Here is an 18,903-nt window from a genome sequence, read left to right as displayed (position 1 = left end):
TGCGGCCGCCCCCTCCCACCTCTACAATCAGGAGGAATTTTTGGGGGAGCTGCGGGGCCCTGGAGCTCTGCCGGGGCGCTTTGGTCCCCCCGCCGCAGGCCGTGCCCTCCCCAGCCCTGAGAAACGCCTCCCCTGCCGAGGAGGAGGAGGAAGGGCAGGGTGAGGAAGGCGACCGGGCTTCGAGGGGGGGGGGGAGGCAGCTCCACCACGGCCTGCAGCTCCCCCCGCCCTCCTGCCAGAATAAATAACTATATACAGCACATAAATAAATAGGGCAAGGAGCTGCTGGAGCACGGAGCCCACACTCCAAGGCACGTGGGGGGGCACACGAGGGCCTCCTCCTGCCCCGCTGTGCTGGGGGCTCTGTCCCGGACACGGTTTGCCATCCTCCTGTCCCCCCCCGACACCGGGGAACCACCCCAAGGACGCCCACAGCAACGCCCCTGCCTCGCTGCCAGGAAGACGAAGCAGGGCTGCCTTCGCCTCCAGGCTCCAGCACCTCCTCCTCCTCCTCTTCCTCTTCCTCAGTCCAATTTCTCCAGCACCGAGGGCACGTAGACCAGGCTGAGCTCGCTGCCGAAGTTGCAGACGATGGCGGCGTTCTCCAGCACCAGGATCTGCCGGGCGGGCTGCGACTCGTTGCTCTTCCCCAGGTAAACCGTCTGCAGCAGGTCCCCGTAGCCGATATCCCAAAAAGAGACGCAGCCCTGGCCGCCCGTCACCAGCAGGTTATCCGAAATCACGCCCAGGCTGGCTCCGCACCCCATTTCCTGCGAGGAAACAGCACCGTGAGCACACTCGGCCACCCCAAAAGGGCTCAGCCCCGATTTCACCCCCAATCTGTTCTTTTCCAAGCGCCCCGGAGCTTTCCCCGCTCCCCACCTGCTGGATGGAGTAGAGCTTGATGCCCGAGCTGCGGTCCCAGATGCTGATCACGTCGTCCAAGCCGCTGCTGATGACGCAGGACGTGGTGCAGGTGAGGGAGGTGACGTCCCCGCGGTGGGCGTACATGTGGCTCACCTTGCTGCCCGTCAGCACGTCCCACAGGCAGATGGCACCGTCCTGGCCCCCGCTCGCCAGCACCATCGTCTGCAAGGACAGGAGCGGCTCAGGCACCTCGGGGCCGAGCAAACAGCCCCACTCCTGGCCCCGCGGCGCCTCAACTTCTTCCTTTTGGCTAAAGAGCCAAAAATAAAAGCTGCTCCTCCAGCTGCTGCCTCACCTGGTCCATGTACACGGCCGTGATGGCTCCCGAGTGGCCCTGGAGAGTGAACAGGCAGCACGAATCTTCGAGCCGGAACACCTGCGGGGCAGAAGGGCACCGTGAGCATCCCTCGTGCTCTTGCTAATGAAGCTAATTAGCTCTTGCTTATGAAGCTCTCCGCAGGTACAGGCTGTGCCCCCAGCACGTCCTCCAGCAGCCGTGCAGGAAGCCCTAAAGCCTTACCCGCAGCGTGTGGTCCTGGCTGCCCGTCACCAGGCGTCCCGCTGCGGCTTTCAGAGCCGTGATGGGCTTCTGGTGGGCGCAGGACACGGTGTGGGTGAGCTGGCACATGATGATGTCGCTGCTGCTGAACACCGGGGAGGAGGGGATGCTGCTCCTGCTCGGGGCTCCTGCGGCAAAAACAAACGGCTGAGTGCCCAACATCACCCAGAGAGGCCAAAATCAGCCAGAGAGGCCAAATCAGGGATGCCTCGGGGCTGAAATCGGGGAGAATTCAAGCTTGGTCCTTCAAAGAGCTGAATGCTCAGCACCCTGGCTGACGCCAGCAGTAGCAAAGCACCTTTGAGCGAGCTGGTGTGGTGGGAGGGGAGCCTGCCCACAGCAGGGGCTGGAACTGGGGGGGTTTTGAGGTCCTGCCAACCCAAACGGTCCCGGGATACAATAAAAAAACAGAGCGAGCGTCTCCAACACCCAGCTCAGCAGCAGAGCTCCCTGCTGGGAATTGGTGCCCTACAACTTTGGCAGGACAGATCCCTGAAGAGCTCAAGTGAGATCAAATGAAGAACTCCAATGACCCCAGCACTGCAAACCAAAAAAAAAAAACACACAAATGTGTTTTAATTTGTGTGTGGCTGTGCTGAAGCCTTGCGCTACCTCCTGGCTGCGTGGGGCTCTGTGCTGTGCAAACAAAACCAGACCTTGCTGCGTGAGCAATTAATTAAGTGTGGGGTGGGAGAGGAACGAGGTGCAGGGAAGAGCTGACACCAAAATGTGTCCCCCAGCCTCCAGACTTAGGCACTGGAGAAAAAAACGAGCACTCCAAATGCTTTAGCTCCACAGGGAATTCCCAAATTATTCTTCATTTCTGCGCAACCTCTGGTTTGGCATCCTGCAACAGGGATTTTTGGAGCAAAGCAGGATTACAAGAGCTTTTGAAGAGGGTGTGAGATGCCCGCTAACCTCGGAACTGCAGGTGGTTGAAGGACGTGTGTGTTTCCAGCGAAAAGAAGTCCAGAGAGCCGTTCAGCCGGGCAGCAACGATCCTGGGGGAGAAATGCACACGTGTGAAGAGCAGCTCCTCACAGGGCCAGGAGCACCAGGACCAAACTACGCCACCCCCTGCGAGGAGCCACTGCTGCCTGCAAGGGGACTTGGACATCGCGTCGAGCTCAGGCCACAGAATCAGCCAGCAGATGGAAAAGCTTCTTAATTAACAGCAAACAGAAAGTGGTGACCCAAAGGAATCAGCTCTCAGAATTATTCCGGATCCTCAGCCACCAGAAAGACCGAGTACACACCTGTTGTTGAGGAACACCAGCGCCGTGATGCCCGATTGCCCTTCCTCGTTACTGCTGCGCAGGGTGCCCTCGATGGCATCCCACACCTGGGAGAAGGAAAAATTACGGCGTGAGCAACAGCACGAGGTCCCTGAGCGTGCACGGCCGTGAAACCGAGCGGCCGCGGGGCAGGCTGCTGTCATCCTGAGGGAAAGATTCTCATTTAATTTCCAAAACCAAACTCAAAGCGAACTGTTTCTGAAAGTTTCTCGTTGGAGGTATCGTCTCCAATGAAAGCTTGCTTCAAAACCCGTGTCGAGTTCCCACTCATCAGGGAGCCCTGCCCCTTACCTCCAGCTTCCCGTTACTGCGGCCGGCCACGATGAGGTTCCCCTGCAGGTCCAGGCTCCAGACAGAGCTCTCCAAATCTCCTCCCCAGGAAGGAAGCGGCGACGATTTGTCAAAGCCCGTGAAAGATTCGTCCCCCAGGCTCCTCCTGCGGCTGCTGCAGCCTCCCTCCTCGTTGCCGCAGCCCAGGGAGCGGGACCCAGCCTGGGCGTGCGGGGCGGGCAGGCCGGCGAAGCTGATGCAGTTGGAGGTGCTGTGCTCTTCGTACACTTTGCCAACCAGGCTGCTGAAGTCGTAGCCAGCCTCTTTCTGCCGCCCGCCCACAGCCCGGAGCCGCGTCTCCGATTCGGGCACCTTCACCTGCTCGGAGAAGTTGGTGTCGATGAGGGAGGTGAGGTCCGGCTGGTCGCAGAAAAGGGGAGGCTGGGGCGGGCCGAGCATCCTCTTGAGCTGGTGGCTGCTCTCAAAGGAGTCGTCCAGGCTGTTCTTGCCGTCCGGGCTGTGATCCCAGCTCTCCTGGTAATCAAAAACGCCGCTGCTGTCCCGTCGCAACCTGGAAGAGAGCACCAGGGGGTCAGCGCTCCCGTCCTCACCGAGTCAGAGAATTTGGGATGGGCACAGCGATGCCACAGCCACAAAGACAGCAAGAATTAGTGTGCACAAGCGTGGTATGGCAGGGATCGAGGCTGCCCCGAGGACTGTGGCTGCTGATTTCTTCCAGAAGGGGTTGTGCCGGCTGCTGAGCGACCGCAGAGCAATCACGTACCTCGGTTTGGGAATTACGGTGAGGCAGTCCCCGGTCTGAGCATCCCACACCCGGATCTGGCCCACCAGGCAGCAGCTGACCAGCAGCATCCCGTCGCTAGCCAGGCACTCGATGTCCTGGGAAGGAAGGAGGAGCAGAGCTGAGCACCAGCGAGGCCTCTGGGCTCTCAGAGACACCGTACAGATGATAAATTCCACGTCCAAACGCCACGGCTGGCTTAGCAACCTCGGATAGGAGCGTCAGGGACACCCAAAACAAAGGCAAATGCTGCAGTCTGAGAAATAAATCGGCACTCAGCAGACAAAGGCTCCGCAGGGACAGAGGTGCAGCTCATCTGGAAGAGTATATTTGTTCATCCTCTGTCTGACTGGGGGCTGAGCGCTTTATTTCCTTTCCCAACAGGGAGGAGAATCTTTTGCCTCAAGAAAAACGAGGGAGCTGAGCTGCAGCGCACTGCTGTGGGCACCCAGGGGTGTTTTTAGCACTGGAAACAATATTTCACGGCTCAAACCTACCCACTGGCTTTTGGGAAAGCAGAAAAAAAGATTCAGAAACCTCAGAAGAAGACTGCAGAAACCTCAGAGCAAGTTCCAGGAAGGAATGGGAAAATCCTGCAGGTAATTTCGTGCTACGAGACCCCAAAATGCACCCATCCAGCATCACCTCTGCTGTTAACCTCCAAAGCTGTGTTACTCTCGGGCTAAATACCCAGCCTGTCTTTCACGAGGGCAGTTATTTAAGTGAAAAAAAAGAAAATAAAGCTGTGTGGCACACGGCACCCAGCTGCCTTTCTCACGACGCCTGCGCCTGGCCGACCTACCATGAGGTGGCCCCTGAGAACCAGGGGCACGATCTCGGTCTCGGGCGGGGAGTAGCCGTAGTCATCGCAGGGGAGGTCGCCCCGCTTCCTCCTGCTGTGGGCCAGCCCGTTCTGCCCGTAGTTTTTGGGGCAGAACACCTTGTACAGGCAGAAGAGCAGCAGGACCAGGATGATGCCCGAGGCCAGGCCCAGCGCAGCCACCCTGTGGGGAGAGAGACACAGAGAACGAGGTGAGCTCAAGATCCCATCAGCAGTTCGTGGGAAGTGTTTGAAACACTACAAACACATGTCAAAAAGTCCGAGGTTTTCAGCTGAGAAAAACTTCCAACAAGCTATAATAATTTCTGAAATATTAAAGATTTTTTTTTTACAGGAAAATGTTGATTTGAATGAGATTTTCAGATTTGTCCTAAGAAGAACAGGCAGTTAAGAAAGAAAAAAAAGAAGCTACGTGGGGATCAGGGTGGTACAAAGTGTGTTCAACACAGCCCAAGGAGGATGCAGATCCAGGTGGCGAGCTGGGAGCTTGTCTCCTCAGCAGGAAAGGAAATTCTCTGCTTGCACGGGAGATTTATCTCACACCCATGGCTGGATCATGGCATTTATTCCCCCCAAAAATTCCTATTTCCCATGGACACACCCCATAACGTGTGTGCTAGGAGCACCAGCTTTAACACCACCATTAAACCATCCACTTAAAACGCATCAAAGCCAAATCCTCGATACATTTTTTTTCCTTTTTCCCCTTTTTGGGGATGAGCCAAGCAGCCAAAGAGCCCCCTGCGTCTCCGGAGAGCTGAGGCACGGTGGCAGGGTTGTGTCAAGGGCTCTTACTTGTACAGGGTGACATCCCGGTGTCCCTGCAGCTTGGGGGAGGCTTGGTCAGGCTGAGCTGCAGCCCCCAGCTTGGCGCCGCTTGAAGCCAGGAAGGGGTGGTAGCGGTTGGCTTCTTGGGGGTGCCGCACTTCCAAGGCCTCTTGGGGGTTCAGGTAGAGCGTGACCGGGATGGCTGGAAGGATGCTGATGTACCTGAAGGGATGGAGGTGAAGAACAGCTTAGGAACAGCAAGCACAAGGAAGACAAAAATCCCAAATTCGGCTCGGCTTCGCAGCAGCAGGCAGGACGGGCTGCCACCAGCGGAATGGGCTACCCATGGGATTGGGTGGATCACGGTTTAAGTGAAAATAAAGTGATCTGCTCTGGTTTCCTGAACGCTGGAGGCCAGCAGATATCACCCAGAGGTTTGTTCAGTGTCTCTGTTCCTCACATGTACCATCCCATCACTTACAGACAAGCATACGAGTCACCTGAGCTTGTCACCTCCAAAAAAATGCAATCCAGGATGAGGGAATACACCCAAAAGCACAAAAAAAGAAACACAGCCCTTATTTTCAGATAAGCAGTCCAGCAGTCTGGTACCTCTGCACCCCAGGACAGCCTGTTTAACAGGTTGCTCCTCGAGACACTTTTGGAGCAAGCCACGTGGAACACAAATCACCAAACTCAGGAGGACGGAGGGCAGAAGGGCACTTACCTCTTGGCCAGGGTGATGTTGTAGTAGCTGAAGAGGGACGGCCAGTGCCTGAAGGAAAGCTTCCTCCAGATCTCCTCATCCTCCGCTCCCCAGGTGACCTCCGCCTCGGTCCCCAGCTCCGTCTGCCCGTTCCCTTTGCCCTCATGTCCCTGGGCCCAGCTGTGCTGGTTCGCCTCCAGCCTGCTCAGGGAATCCAAGCCTGACTTCTGCTCCCGCTGCTGCGTCTGGTTCTCTGACAGCTGCACGGGGTCCGCCGGGAAGACCGAGAGATCGAGCTTGGGGTCGCCAGCAGGCAGGACCCCTCCGGGAACGGGCATAGGGGGCAAACCCGCCTCCCCCAGGGGGCTCTGCTCGGTGACCTGCGAGGTGAGGTAGGTGCGGAGCCCAGCGGGGTCCGTGTACACCAGGATTCCGATCCAAATCACCGTCCCGGCCTGCGTGAGGAGAGAGGAGACAAAATTATTTCAAAATTATTTAGTGCTCGGCTTTCTTCTTGCTGCCCCCACCCCCTCACCGCCTGGCTGAGCCCATCAGCAGCACCCCAGCGAGGGGAGCACCCTGCCCTCCGTTAGGGTCCTGCTCCAGGCAGATCCTTGTCCTTTATGGTGACCCCGAGCACCACTTTGTGAGCTCCCCACCCCAGCCTGCTGGTGGTGACAGCACTGGGGACAAGCAGGGCAGGATCTGGTGTCCCTCTTACAGTCACACCCCCAAAAGGGAAAGAATTCGTCTTCCACGGAGAGAAACATCCCTGTGCCTTCATCCCACATCGCCTGCAGGAATAAATACGACTTCTGCTCTGTAAATACCTTCTCTTTCCCCTCGTACAGCTCCTTGAAAATCTGCTTATGCAGAGATCTCTCAGAGCAAACAGCAAGAATGTGTAAAAATGTCCATTTTAAATATTTTTTTTCCCCTGGAAGCCTGTTTGGGTCAGGCCATGCCTACCATGATGAGCCTCTGGGCCAGCCGGGTCCTGGCGAAGAAGTAGATGACCCTGAGCCTTTTGGGGAGGCGCAGGTTCCTGAAGGACGAGGGCTGCAGGGTGATGGTGTGGGGGGTGGCGGGCCGCAGGGCTGGCTGCCGCTCGTAGCGCTGCGAGCGGGTGACGGCCTTGGAGGGGGGCAGGCAGGCTTCTGCTGGCAGCCTCTTGTTCAGGTCAGCGAGCTGCCAGGAGAGAAGCAGGAGTCAGAAAAACGGAGAAAAACGAGGTGGGAAACCCCAGGGCACGCTCCCCTCGCCCCGGGACGAGGGCTCCCAGCCCGTCCTCACCTCCATGCGGCGAATGTCGATGGAGAGCACGGTGGTGAAGAAGAACATCTGCAGGAAGAAGTCGGACACCAGGCCCACCACGGCGAAGAGGCAGAACTCCTGCAGGCAGCACAAACACACAGAACTCAGCTACGGCAGCTCAGGGACACGGGGTGGAGATCCCAGCTCCAGGAAAAGGGCAGCTCAGCACCCTGCTGCCCAGGGCACGGGCTTGAGGGTGTTTTACTGACCACAGTCCTGCCATCGGGGCTTTGGAACGGTTGAAAATTTGGTGTTAGAGCAGTGTGAGAGCTCGGGAGCGCGTTTATTCACATCCAGATTTTTTGTTCTTAGCCACAAAACCTCAAAGAGTCCCGGGAGAAAACAGCAGAGGTGCTGTCCCTGCTCCCAAAGCTCTCAGCCCCCGATTGTGCGCGCAAATCGCACGCCCAAAGAGCCCCCAGCAGTGCTGGTTTCCTTCCCTGCACCAATAAACCTCCTTCCCTGCACCAATAAACCTCCTTCCCTGCACCAATAAACCTCCCCCTGATGGAAAACTCCTCCAGGAGCAGTGGGGCTGGGCTCAGCCAGGTGTCCTCCCACCACACAAAGACCCCCGAAGCCCCTGTACTCCCTTGTTCTCACAATTAGGAGCTCCAGGGCTCCAGCTAAACCATGGCTGTTTAAATCACACCCTCGGCTGGTGCTTATTTAGGGTTGGGTCCTTATTTCGGGATGGGTGCTGAGCTCCCTGCCATGCTGCGCTTCCCCAGCAGGTGCCACTGCAGAAATAAGGAGCACAGCGAGCGAGCCCAGCACCAGGGACACCCCTCGAAGGTACAGGTCGCTGCCACGACCTGTCAGGGCTCAGAGGAGATTTAGGAACTCGGGGAGATCAAGCACATCGAAAGCAGGCACCAGCAGCAACCTGGGGCTAAAGAGATCAAAGAATCCAGCCCCATTTGCAGAACAAGATTCATTTTTGTCCCCCTCCTGCCTGGGTCTTGCCCAGCTTCTCGCAGGCTCTGACCGCAGCTTGATCCCTTCCTCGGGAGGTTTGGGGAGCAAACACAACACCCCGAGACGTTCTGGGGATGAAAACACAGCCCAGGTTCCTCTCCAAAGGAGGAAAACAGAGGGAAAGCAGCACCCAGCTGGATTCCACTCAGCCAAAGCCTCCACAAACGGCAAGCTCTGCGTATAAATATTAATTCCACTAATACCCCCACTCATTCCATTTAGGATTAGAGCTATCTGAAACTGCTGGCCCTGGGAATCTGAAATCTTCTTATGCTTGGGTTCTGCACCCCCTACAGCGAGACCTGAACCCAATTTCAGCGGGTGAGCTCCAGAAGGAGCAGGACGGGCACCCAGGACACGTCCCTGGATGTGCTGCTCTTCCCACGGCTCCTCTGCCAGGACGAGGAGCTAAAAGACCCTAGGAATGAGCCCAGTTTACACCCAAAGGGTGGGTCACGCTGGCGTTTTTCCTGAGCAACCCCTGCAATCAGCTTCAAATAAAAAAATTCGGACAGGACACGTGGCTGGGTGCAGCCTGGGGAATTCTGCTCGAGCTCCTCTCTTGCTGAACTTCTCTCGGCCACCCAGGGCCAGGCTCAAGGACCTGCAACGCTGCCGTTCAAGCTGGCTGTTTAATCTTCTTAGATTATCATCCACTTTAATCTGCAGTCTGTCTGCTGGTGGTTCCCCAATGTCACAGCAAGGACACGCTCAGCCCACGCGCGGCCAGCACTGGCCTTCAGCTGCGCAGATGCTGCTGCCTTGCTGCCTGCACCTGCTCAAATCCGTGCTAGGAATTTCCAGACCTTGACACCGTTTTCAGTGTTAGACCCTCTACTGGAGACCCAATCTACTAGATTGTTCCTTGAGGTTTCAGTTTGTTCAGCCCTGGAACAGAGACTGTCATGTCTGTGGCTGTAAAAAACCCAAAGGCTTGTAAATTCGGTGAGACAGCCCCAAAAACACCGCCCACCCTTTCCCCAGAGGAGATCCTGCACTGGTTTTGGGTTTCCCCTCCACTGCTGAAGGGGATTAGCGAGCTCACAGCTCCGTGATAGGAAGCTCCCCTGCACAAACAGAAAGCAGCACAGTGCCCAGCCCCTTGTTCTGGGGGTGAGAGGCCTCAAAATGATGGGGCAGAATGAGGGGGTCACTGCCAGGGGGTCTGGGACACACTTCGAGATGCAGGGAGGAGCGTTTGGGATTGCACGAAACCCACTGGAGAAAACAGAGTGGAAAGGGAGGTGTTTCCCTGAGTCACCTCTTCTGCTACTAAGCCACAGAAAATAAGGTTTGGTGTGTTAGACAATATCATTTGTGAAATGTCAGCGGGTGCCTGGCACTCACCTGGATGGCTGGGACGAGGGTGAAATACCCGATCAGGATGATCCCGAGCTCTGTGGCCATGTTCTTCATAATTGACCAGCTCTCGTTGCTCAGGCCTGGGGAGAAAACACGCAGACAGGTAAAAGGAGAGCGTTCCCTAGTGAGCGGGCGTGAGCAGAGCTGAAAGGACTCCTCCCTGGGTTCCCCTTCTTTAAAATTAGTCAACAGACAAAAAAGGGCATTTTTAGGCTAAAATTCAGCTGACCTATTTGGGTGTGTGTTTATAATCGCCCTGTAGATTCCCATGTGTTTATCAGCCGGGTTATCACCCAGCCCCAGAGCAGTAGATGGATTTTTATCCATCTGGGGAGCTGAAGAAGACTCAGCTCACAGAACCACCTTGATTTTGGCAGGCTGAGGGCACCGAGCAGGACAACGCGGAGATTCAGACGAGTCAGGAACCAGTGAGTTTTTGAGTCCTGTTTTTGATCCAGGATACAAAGCACTCTTATTTTCAAAGCTCGGTAGATTTTTCTGGGGATCACTCCAGAACCTCTCATGTTTATAAACGTCTTTTAAATTTGCAAACCACATTTATCCATGGTTTGAGTGTACTCAGATCCCTATGCAGCTGCAGAGTGTATCTGTACCAGGGACAATAATTTGGTCACAGCCTCAGCAGAACTTCTTACAACCTGTGGACTGCACTTAAAATATTCATGACACGAGGACAGGCACTAAATATCCTTACCAGGAGACACAGCTCTCTCTCACTGACACTTTTTAAAACTTGTTTTGCCAATGCTTCAGTCAAGAATCTTAAAAAGCAGTGCCCACAGTTAGAGGCTTGTGTTAGTTCTTAGAAATAACAAAAATAGTACAAAAGACTTTGAGAATACAATTTCTGATTCATATTCAACACACAAGGTCCTCGTTTCCTCTACAGACCACGATTAAGATAATTCCCCATCTCCCAGTTTGGGAATTTCCCCATTTTTTTTTCCTCTCTCAGCATTTTCCCAGAGGAGGTGCCTACCTTGGGCGATGCGCAGCTTCACTTCCAGGTCGACAGGCGTGGAGACGACCGACTTGGTGAGGACCAGCACGTTCTCCAGGCCAATCACCACGACCAAGTAGGGAAAGATCTCTCTGGGAGAAACAGAGGAAAAAAAAAATGAGAATGAGATCTTTGGGTAAAGAAAGTGAACAGCAAACACTATCCACCGCTCTCAGCCAAACCCCTTCTTGTGCAGTGTCATTCTGTGCTGAGGTGAGAGGTGTGATTTCATCTGCGTTGGATAGATATTAATATTTTTACAAAATTGCGTGATTTTCTGAAAAACAGCCATTGTAGACAACCACTAAATCAGTCTTGATGCTCCTTAGGGTCAGGAATCAGAATCATGGAATATCCGAGTTGCAAGGGAGCCACACAAGGATCATCAAATCCAACTCCTGGGTCCCCAAAGAAGAACCCCAAAGGACAGCGCCCCTCAAACAGTCCCTACAAGAAAGTCTCCAAAAAGAGGTGACAATCAAAAAGATGGATTTGGGCACCACTGCAGCAGCCTTGGGAACAGTCAGCAAGAGAACATTAAACCAGGAGGGTAGGGACCGTGTCCCACCATCAAGAGTGAAGATCTTGCTAAATCACAGCCAAGTATTACATGAAAATAAACTTGCAAAAACCAAGAAACAAACAGCAAGGTCTCGGGCTGTAAAGAAGACACACGAAGGGGTTTCTCAGTCGAGAGGAAATCAAACAATGTGCACGCAGCTCTGTTCACGACACAGAGCAATATTTAATATACAACGCTTTGGATGTGAACAAACTAAACCCTCCCAGGGATATTTTCTACCCAAGACTGAAGAATACGCCCTGCAATGGATTTGCCCTTCAGAATATGTTCAAGCAGAAGAGAAAGACTACCCAAAGCCACCAATGTGACTTTATCCAACTCTCTTCTCACTTTTTTTCTCTCTTTCAACTACTTACAGCCCAGCTCAGTAGGAGAGAAGAAGCTGATCCATGCATGTGGTAAATCTCTTCACTTCCCTCCAGCTAAACTTAAGCAAAAAGAGGGCTGTGTCCTTTCGGGGGGGGGATCAATTTGTGCTGTGCTCGTCTGTGCAGATCCAAGAGGAGAAGGTGTGTGCGTGCAGCTACACGCAGCCCTTGGCAGATCCCTCAGAGCTAAGAAATCGAAACTCCAGGGTTCCAGGAGAACATCTCCTGCTTTCTGCCAGGACACAACCCCCAAGGACCATCTTCCCAGCGCTGCTTTCATCTGATGTTGGCTTCAACAAACCTTGCAGACGTGGAGCTGTCAGCAGCCCGTCCCTTACAAGCCCAGCTGGGGGAAAAATCCCTGCCTGGGATCACTGCTGGCTCAGCGATTCCGTCCCAGCTCCTTGAACAGATGGCAGGCTGAAACAGCAAGAGCTCCACTCAAAGCAAAAGTAAAAACAAAATTGAAAAAATAAGACTTTGAGGTCTGTAAGGGCACGCTCCTGCAGAATCCTGTCCTCACACGGTCCTGCACGAAGCACTCGGTGTCCAGCACCGTTTGCAGCCGAGCTGCAGGAACCCTTCAGAAGGCAGTAAAGTCTGGAAAAGGAAACCTGTGATGCTCTCAACTATCTCCTACTTAACCAGTTGCTTAGGCTGCAGAAGATTATTAATTAGCAGGCACGGGTTATGAATTTAGATAGGTCCTTGAAGAGTCAGCAGGTTTCATTGTAAATGGCTAGCAGGCTAAGAGCAACCTGATAATGGTCCACTGCAACACAGCTCACTGCTCGCTTGGGTATCAGAAGGAGCAGCATCACAGCCAGATCCAGCATCCATCAGCCAACAGAAACACCACCATGAACCACCAAGAAAGCATCTCCTCCAGCTCCCTGACCCCATGTATGTATGTGAGCAGGGAGAATCTTGGGTTTATCTGAAGATAAACTCAGAAGATATCACTTGGAAGCTTTATGGAGCCATCCCATCAGCTTCTTCTATCTAAAATGTAAATGTTTGCATCTGAGCCAGTCAATTTAGGACAAAAAATCATACATAAAAAATTAAAATCAATAAAGAGAAGCAGGTTGTCATTTAAGAGCATGACTCCTCTAAGCCAGCTGAGCTAGCAGCTCGTGGTGGCTGTGCTCTGGAATCGTTCAGAGGCTTTCAGAGTGCCCCAGCTCACTCGTATCCCACGTCAGTGATCTCTGGGCATTCTGCATACCCTACTGCTCAGCCGTAAATCCTGGGCACAGCACGGCACCAATCTCCACTCACTCTTCTTTTCTGTAAAATAAAGACTAATAAGACCTCACCCATTCAACCTTGCCTTCATTAATATCTGAAATGTGCTTTAAGATAAGGGGACACTATCAAAGCAAGATAAAAGATGACTGATAATGTTTAAGGTCTAATTTTTAATATCATACAGCAGCAGTAAGCAGGTACTGATCTCTAAGCACCAAGCTCTACTTCAGTACCTTACAAAAATTGGTGAGGGACTGAGGCTTATCCTAAATACGGGTGCCACTAAAAACAAACACACCCGTATCTAGAAGGCTCTGCTGTAAACAAAACAGATAAAAAAAAGGTCAAAATTCAGCTCAGAGTTTAACCAAACAAATCTGACTCCGCACCCTGAAGCCGGCCAACCCCTAGCACGTTAGCATCGGGTCTAGGACGTACCAAGAACACTCTGTCCCCACTCAGGAATCAGATAACAAGAGGGGAAGTGCTCTGGCAGACCCTGGGGAATCAGGAAAAGGTCGGAGGATCCCTTGGGTACCTGCAGTCCCAACCCATTCTCTATGCAGCTTGCTCACATATTAATGCCACTTTGGTCTCATCCAGATCTTTCCTGCTTTCAGCGTGATCCCACCTGTGACAACTGCTGAGAAGTGAAAATTGTGAGCATTTAGGAAAGGAAAAGACAAGCTTCAGTCAAAGTGCCTCTCTCCCCTATGGTGTCTAAACGTTTATAGCACTTAGGATAAGAGCCAGATCAAGCCCTGAGGGAGCCTTCCCTATCACTTGCATCAAAAAGTACAACCACCATTACCAGCACATGGCATTTATCTAAAAGAGCACAACCAACCTGCTAAAAAAAATATTAATGTCATCAGAAAATAAAAACCTCGATGTCATCAGAACCCATCACCACAGAACCCAAGTGTCCTTCATCCAATTAAACAGCATTTATAAAGTATTGCAAGGACTAAGTTTCAACCCCGGAGGAAATCATCTGTGCAATCATTTTAAGGCAAAGAATTTTTGCAGGAAAACTACTTTAAGAAACAAGAACTGATTAACTGTCCAGCCTGCAGGAGGAATAACTGGATTAGTTTAGCCCTTATGTGTGACAATGGTAACGGTCACTGCACTAACTAAAACCAGACTGCACCAAGATGGGATGCCCCCCTGTATCTGCATCCAAACACTGTTTTTATTTGCTTTACAATTGTAAATTTCCAGTAGATCCTATCCTGATCTGGTCTTGATCTATAATTAAGACTCTTAGTTACCACTAAATAGGTAAAAATAGGAACAAATAATTAAATCATTTCGATTCTGAAGTCAATTATTCGCAGCTCTTCCAGGCTTCTCAGAACTCCTCCACCTAGGTCTGGCTCCTGGTAAACTATCACCAGCACTGAGAAACCTCCCTCATGGTCAAACTTTGAATTGTTCCAGCTGGAAGGAGGAGTTGAGAAGGAAATTGGTGGGTACGTCCTTAATTACTTAGGAAAGGGATCAGAAAAATAAAAAAAAAAAAAGATTCCAAATTGAACTTTAATTAATGGTGCTCTCAGGTGTTTTCAACTTGACACAAATATGAGTGGGAATCACCGCATCAAAAGGCCAAACAGCAACGTGTGCAGGAGCCCCAGCCAAAAGCAAAGCTGCCAAATGTCAGAGATGGCTGCAAAGTTCCCCAGCTGGCCTCCAGGCACAACCAGGGCAGCGCTGCCACTCTGAAAGATCCTTCTGAGCGAGCCCAAGATCAAGAAACGAGCGCTTCTGGGTGCTAAGACAAGTCACTGCAGGAGGAAGAAATTTGGGAGCCTGCTCAGCTGCCAGGAAATCAGATTTATAATTAAGACGTCGTCCCGATAATACCTTTTGCTTTAGGCTGAAAGAGCCAAATGCTAAGCAATAAGGCTTCTCCAGGAAGAAAAAGTCGAGTCTTTTTGCTGGACAGACAAAAACCACCAGGTCCTTCAGCTCAAGAAGTCTGTTTATAATTTTACACAGCAGTGTCTAAACACTGTCACCTAAGCTTATATGGAAAATACTAGATTTTAAGGGCTAAGCACTGAACAGCTGTTTGCAAACGATTTCACCTCTGTCTGCCCTCGTTTGGGAAGGGGTTTGGTGCTGGACACGTACCCTCCGTTAAGAGTAGGGGTCAAACCAAACAGCGTGCACAGCCCGACGGACATGAGCAGAGAGCTGAGCACCGTGACCACCGCTGCCAGGGCCAGGCCCCATTTGGATTTCACCATGTCAATCTTCCCTGAAAAACAGAACGCAAAGTCTTTGTTACAAAGCAGAAGAGAACATATTAATAAAAAGCCACGAAGGGATCCTCAGTCTGACTTAATTCTGCAGGTACTTGACTTGCTGCAGCCCAGAAATAATGGCAGTTCCATGTCTGAAATGCAGATCCCACATCCTCACAGTACCTAAGAACTGTTACAAGGATGGGACAGGAGCTTGCAGCTTGTACTGGCAGTACAGCACTGCTAGGGCATGAAAAAAGGAACTTAAATATGGTTGGAAAGGTCTAAAGCAACAAGCTCAGAACATGTATTTGATCTGAATGACCAAAAATTGGTCTGTCCACATCGGAAAAAGCATCACTACCACGACATTTAAAGCTGTGTGAGACAGGGAACACCTCAGAAGATACCACAAGGATAAAATTTCAACATCACCTTTGCTGCTGAAACAGGAGGAACTGCAGTGCTGTGGATGGAACTCGTTTTTCCCATATGTAGCCCTGGAAATTGTGCCCCACCACCCATCCCTTAGCTGGCAGGTATATATATATATCTACAGGTGGATTTTTAGCTTGCTCTGCTCTCTAGGCTCTCCACCCCACAAACCTACGTGTGGAGAAGTAGATGTAGGCAAAGAGGATAATGTAGGTGGTGACGAGGGGGATCAGCTCGGCGATGCCGATCTCCTCCTTGAAGTGGACGTGCACGATGTTCTCCTCCCGCAGCGTGCAGTTGGGGCTGGGGTGCAGCAGCTTGAGGCGAGAACGGAGGCTGCTGAGGAACCTGATGTGAAAATAAAGCAAGTTGTCACTCACACCGTGCACAACAACCAGCAAACAATCCCAAGGAGGAGCTCAGTGAGGGCAGAGTACATCTGCGCTGTGGTTATCTCCCCAGACCTTGATTTCTACGAAGATTCAAAAGAGAACTGTGCAGACTCAGCAAAATTATTTAAAGCAAGGGCTCATCGTCAACAAAATTTGGCCCTGGGGAACAGAACATCCTGCAGACTCAAACATCTCCGAAATTTTATGTAAGTGCTGCTGCTGACAGGCCCTACATGACAGTCCTTGAGGCTGAAGGGCTCTTGTCCGGGCAGCAGCAGGGCAGGTTTCGACTCCTGGGCTGCCAATTTTGTCCTAGGCATTCCGCGGGGAAATCTGTTTAGTCCTCAGATCTGCTCAATCCAAGGCAGCTTTGCCAAAACTGCCAGAGGGGTTTCACAGTTGGTACTGGTTGAATTACTGCTTTCTGGAAAGCAAAACACTCCAACTCCACGCACCGGGAACTGGGTCAAAACAGCCCTACTGGGCCTTGGCTGCAACAGTTGACAGCTCGGTGTGCAGATGAAGCCATCATCAGAGGAACTCCCACTGGCAGCTTTGGGTATTATATTTACTTTTTTTATATATAAAGAAAGAAACAGCACTGATAGCGCTTTATTTCCCTAAAGCACAGCAAGTTTTATCCCCAAAGCAGCACTCTGCTTTTCTGTAGCACCTTCAGAGGATGCCAAAATACTCTAAAGCACAAGAAAATGGGGATTAAACAAAAAGTTAGCCATAATCAGAGCAGAGAAAAGAGCTAACTTGTCCAGAAAAAGGGATCCCTAATGTAAAAATAGCCCAGCTCCAGCTCCCTACCTGGAGTCGTATCGCTGGAGGCCCAGTGTGACAGTGTAGGACACCACTCGCTTCCTGTTGTACAGATTCACCCCGCTGTATTTTCCAGGGAGTCCAAACAGCAGATCTGCAAAAACACAGGATGAACAAAACGTTACGATAACAGCAAAAGAGGCAAAAAAAAAGACTCGTTGTGAAGAATGCTGCAGAAGGGCTTTTATTCCTAGGAAGCACCTATCAATGTGTACCAGCACGGCCCTCCAGCTGCTCACACACCCCTAATTCCTCCTGTTTGTTCCTCATGCTGTGTGTTCAAGGAAGTTTCACATCACAAAGGACTATTAAACGTCTCGCCTGTTAAGCTGGTGGGCTGAATGAAGGCTTAAAACACAATGATGAACACTACCTCTACGTCCAGGAATTCCCAGGATATTGTGGACCTCTCTCTTGCTTGTGAATGAGCTGTCAAAGAAAAGCTCCATGTGCTCCAAACCACAGCGTGCATACGTTATGGATGCTCAAAAAATAACCATTAAAATAAACTTGCTTTATGGATATAAAGTCCCTTTTTAGACCTGTCACATTAACAGGCTTCCTGATACCTACAGAATTCCTTTAAAAACAAAGGAACAGCATTTCCCCTGGCCTTGTGGAACCACTGAACAATAAGACCCCAGACATGGTCAGACTTTCTTTTTTTTTTTAATTAAGAAAGCAAAAATACTTTCATGAGATCCAGTGTCATCTCAGGGCATATGAAGGCAAAAGACAGCAAAATCACAAGAGGGAAAAGGATGAATGTTTGCCTGTGACAATGAGGCAGTCTTTGAATACAATAGACAACGGCACAAGGGAAAAAGGGTAGAGCATATCTAGAGTAAGAAGAACAAAAAGGCTTGGAGAACTCACCTGTTACTTTTAAACCTATAGAAAGGGGGCTTCTTTGGCACTTCAGCCTCTTACCTTTGAGAGTAGCTGATGTCTGCAGAGTCTTTGGTTCATGCTGGTGGATGGTTTTGATAATATCGGGGTCGGCGTTGAATCGCTCTCGGTCATTCTGCCAGAAGTTCCCCGGAGACAGTAACAGACAGCCATGCTCGGGGAGCAGATTCCGCAGCTTCTTGAGGCCAGGGAGAAGGTCCGTAACCTGAAGGCAGACTTCCTCCAAGCTCTTGACACCAGAACTGAAATGCAAACAAAGATTAGACGCCGCTGTGGGACCTCACCGTAACAGTGTGCAAACTCCAGAACCCTGTTATCATTTCTCTGCATGCTTTATGGCCTCAGAGCTTTCCTAGATGCCACAATTTTCAGTTCCACGTTTCAGATACCTCCAGTCTACAGAGAAACTGTCTCCCTGGAGTTCTTCAAAGACCTCCAACTCTTCTGCATATTTCTTTCCACATATGTTGAATGCCTGAGGTGGATAATTTAAGGTGTAGATTTGTTCCAGAACTTCCTGCTAGCACCATTACATAATCCTTATCAACTATTAACTCAGGAAAGGCTCAGCTTGGGCTTACAATAGCATCTGACTGTGACTGCTCAGTTACAAAACCCACCAGCACACCATTTGGCCAGACAAGCCAGAGCAGCTGATCCAAAAGAGAACACTTCCCTCACTGTGGCATGGGCAACCAGAGGGGTTTGCGCAAGGAGAGTATATTTAACAAAGGCTAATTTAAGACATTGGAGGCCAGTTTTCCCTGGCTTCAGCCCCACGGATGACAGAGAAGGTGTTGGAGTCCTATTTTAAAATGCCTTCTCTAGAGGATTTTTCTCCTATCATGACTGCAGAGAGAAAATATGGAACCTAACAAGTGATGACTGAGTTATGACTTTGTCAGCTCTCCCTCCAGAATCTGTACCTTGTCATTACAGGGCAAGCTACCTGGAAAAGTCACATCTGTCAAGACAAAATACTAGAGAATATGCTAGAAAATACTGTGTTCATAGGAACAGAAGCTTTCTAAAAGAGAATCCA

The 18,903-nt window shown here is 51.4% G+C and overlaps 1 protein-coding gene across 2 annotated transcripts in view; it reads right to left on the bottom strand.

Annotated features, from left to right (window-relative positions):
• Positions 1-379: 379 nt before the first annotated feature.
• Positions 380-18,903, bottom strand: part of SCAP (SREBF chaperone) — a 39,364-nt gene continuing 20,840 nt past the window's right edge. For both annotated transcript variants that reach the window (XM_068673153.1, XM_068673154.1), the window contains exons 6-24: positions 17,883-18,103; positions 16,941-17,046; positions 15,908-16,080; positions 15,185-15,311; positions 10,823-10,935; positions 9,808-9,902; positions 7,462-7,560; positions 7,138-7,356; positions 6,190-6,623; positions 5,490-5,684; positions 4,656-4,857; positions 3,836-3,951; positions 3,073-3,622; positions 2,743-2,828; positions 2,405-2,487; positions 1,448-1,614; positions 1,223-1,303; positions 883-1,089; positions 380-770 (exon numbers count right to left, since the gene is read on the bottom strand). In XM_068673153.1, coding sequence (XP_068529254.1) covers positions 525-770; positions 883-1,089; positions 1,223-1,303; positions 1,448-1,614; positions 2,405-2,487; positions 2,743-2,828; positions 3,073-3,622; positions 3,836-3,951; positions 4,656-4,857; positions 5,490-5,684; positions 6,190-6,623; positions 7,138-7,356; positions 7,462-7,560; positions 9,808-9,902; positions 10,823-10,935; positions 15,185-15,311; positions 15,908-16,080; positions 16,941-17,046; positions 17,883-18,103 — 3,520 coding nt within the window. In that variant the 3' untranslated portion in view covers positions 380-524. The remainder of the gene's footprint in view (positions 771-882; positions 1,090-1,222; positions 1,304-1,447; positions 1,615-2,404; positions 2,488-2,742; positions 2,829-3,072; positions 3,623-3,835; positions 3,952-4,655; positions 4,858-5,489; positions 5,685-6,189; positions 6,624-7,137; positions 7,357-7,461; positions 7,561-9,807; positions 9,903-10,822; positions 10,936-15,184; positions 15,312-15,907; positions 16,081-16,940; positions 17,047-17,882; positions 18,104-18,903) is intronic.

Source organism: Anas acuta, chromosome 2 (genome assembly GCF_963932015.1).
Source record: "Anas acuta chromosome 2, bAnaAcu1.1, whole genome shotgun sequence".
NCBI lineage: Eukaryota > Metazoa > Chordata > Aves > Anseriformes > Anatidae > Anas > Anas acuta.
This window is presented reverse-complemented; position numbering and strand designations above follow the sequence as displayed.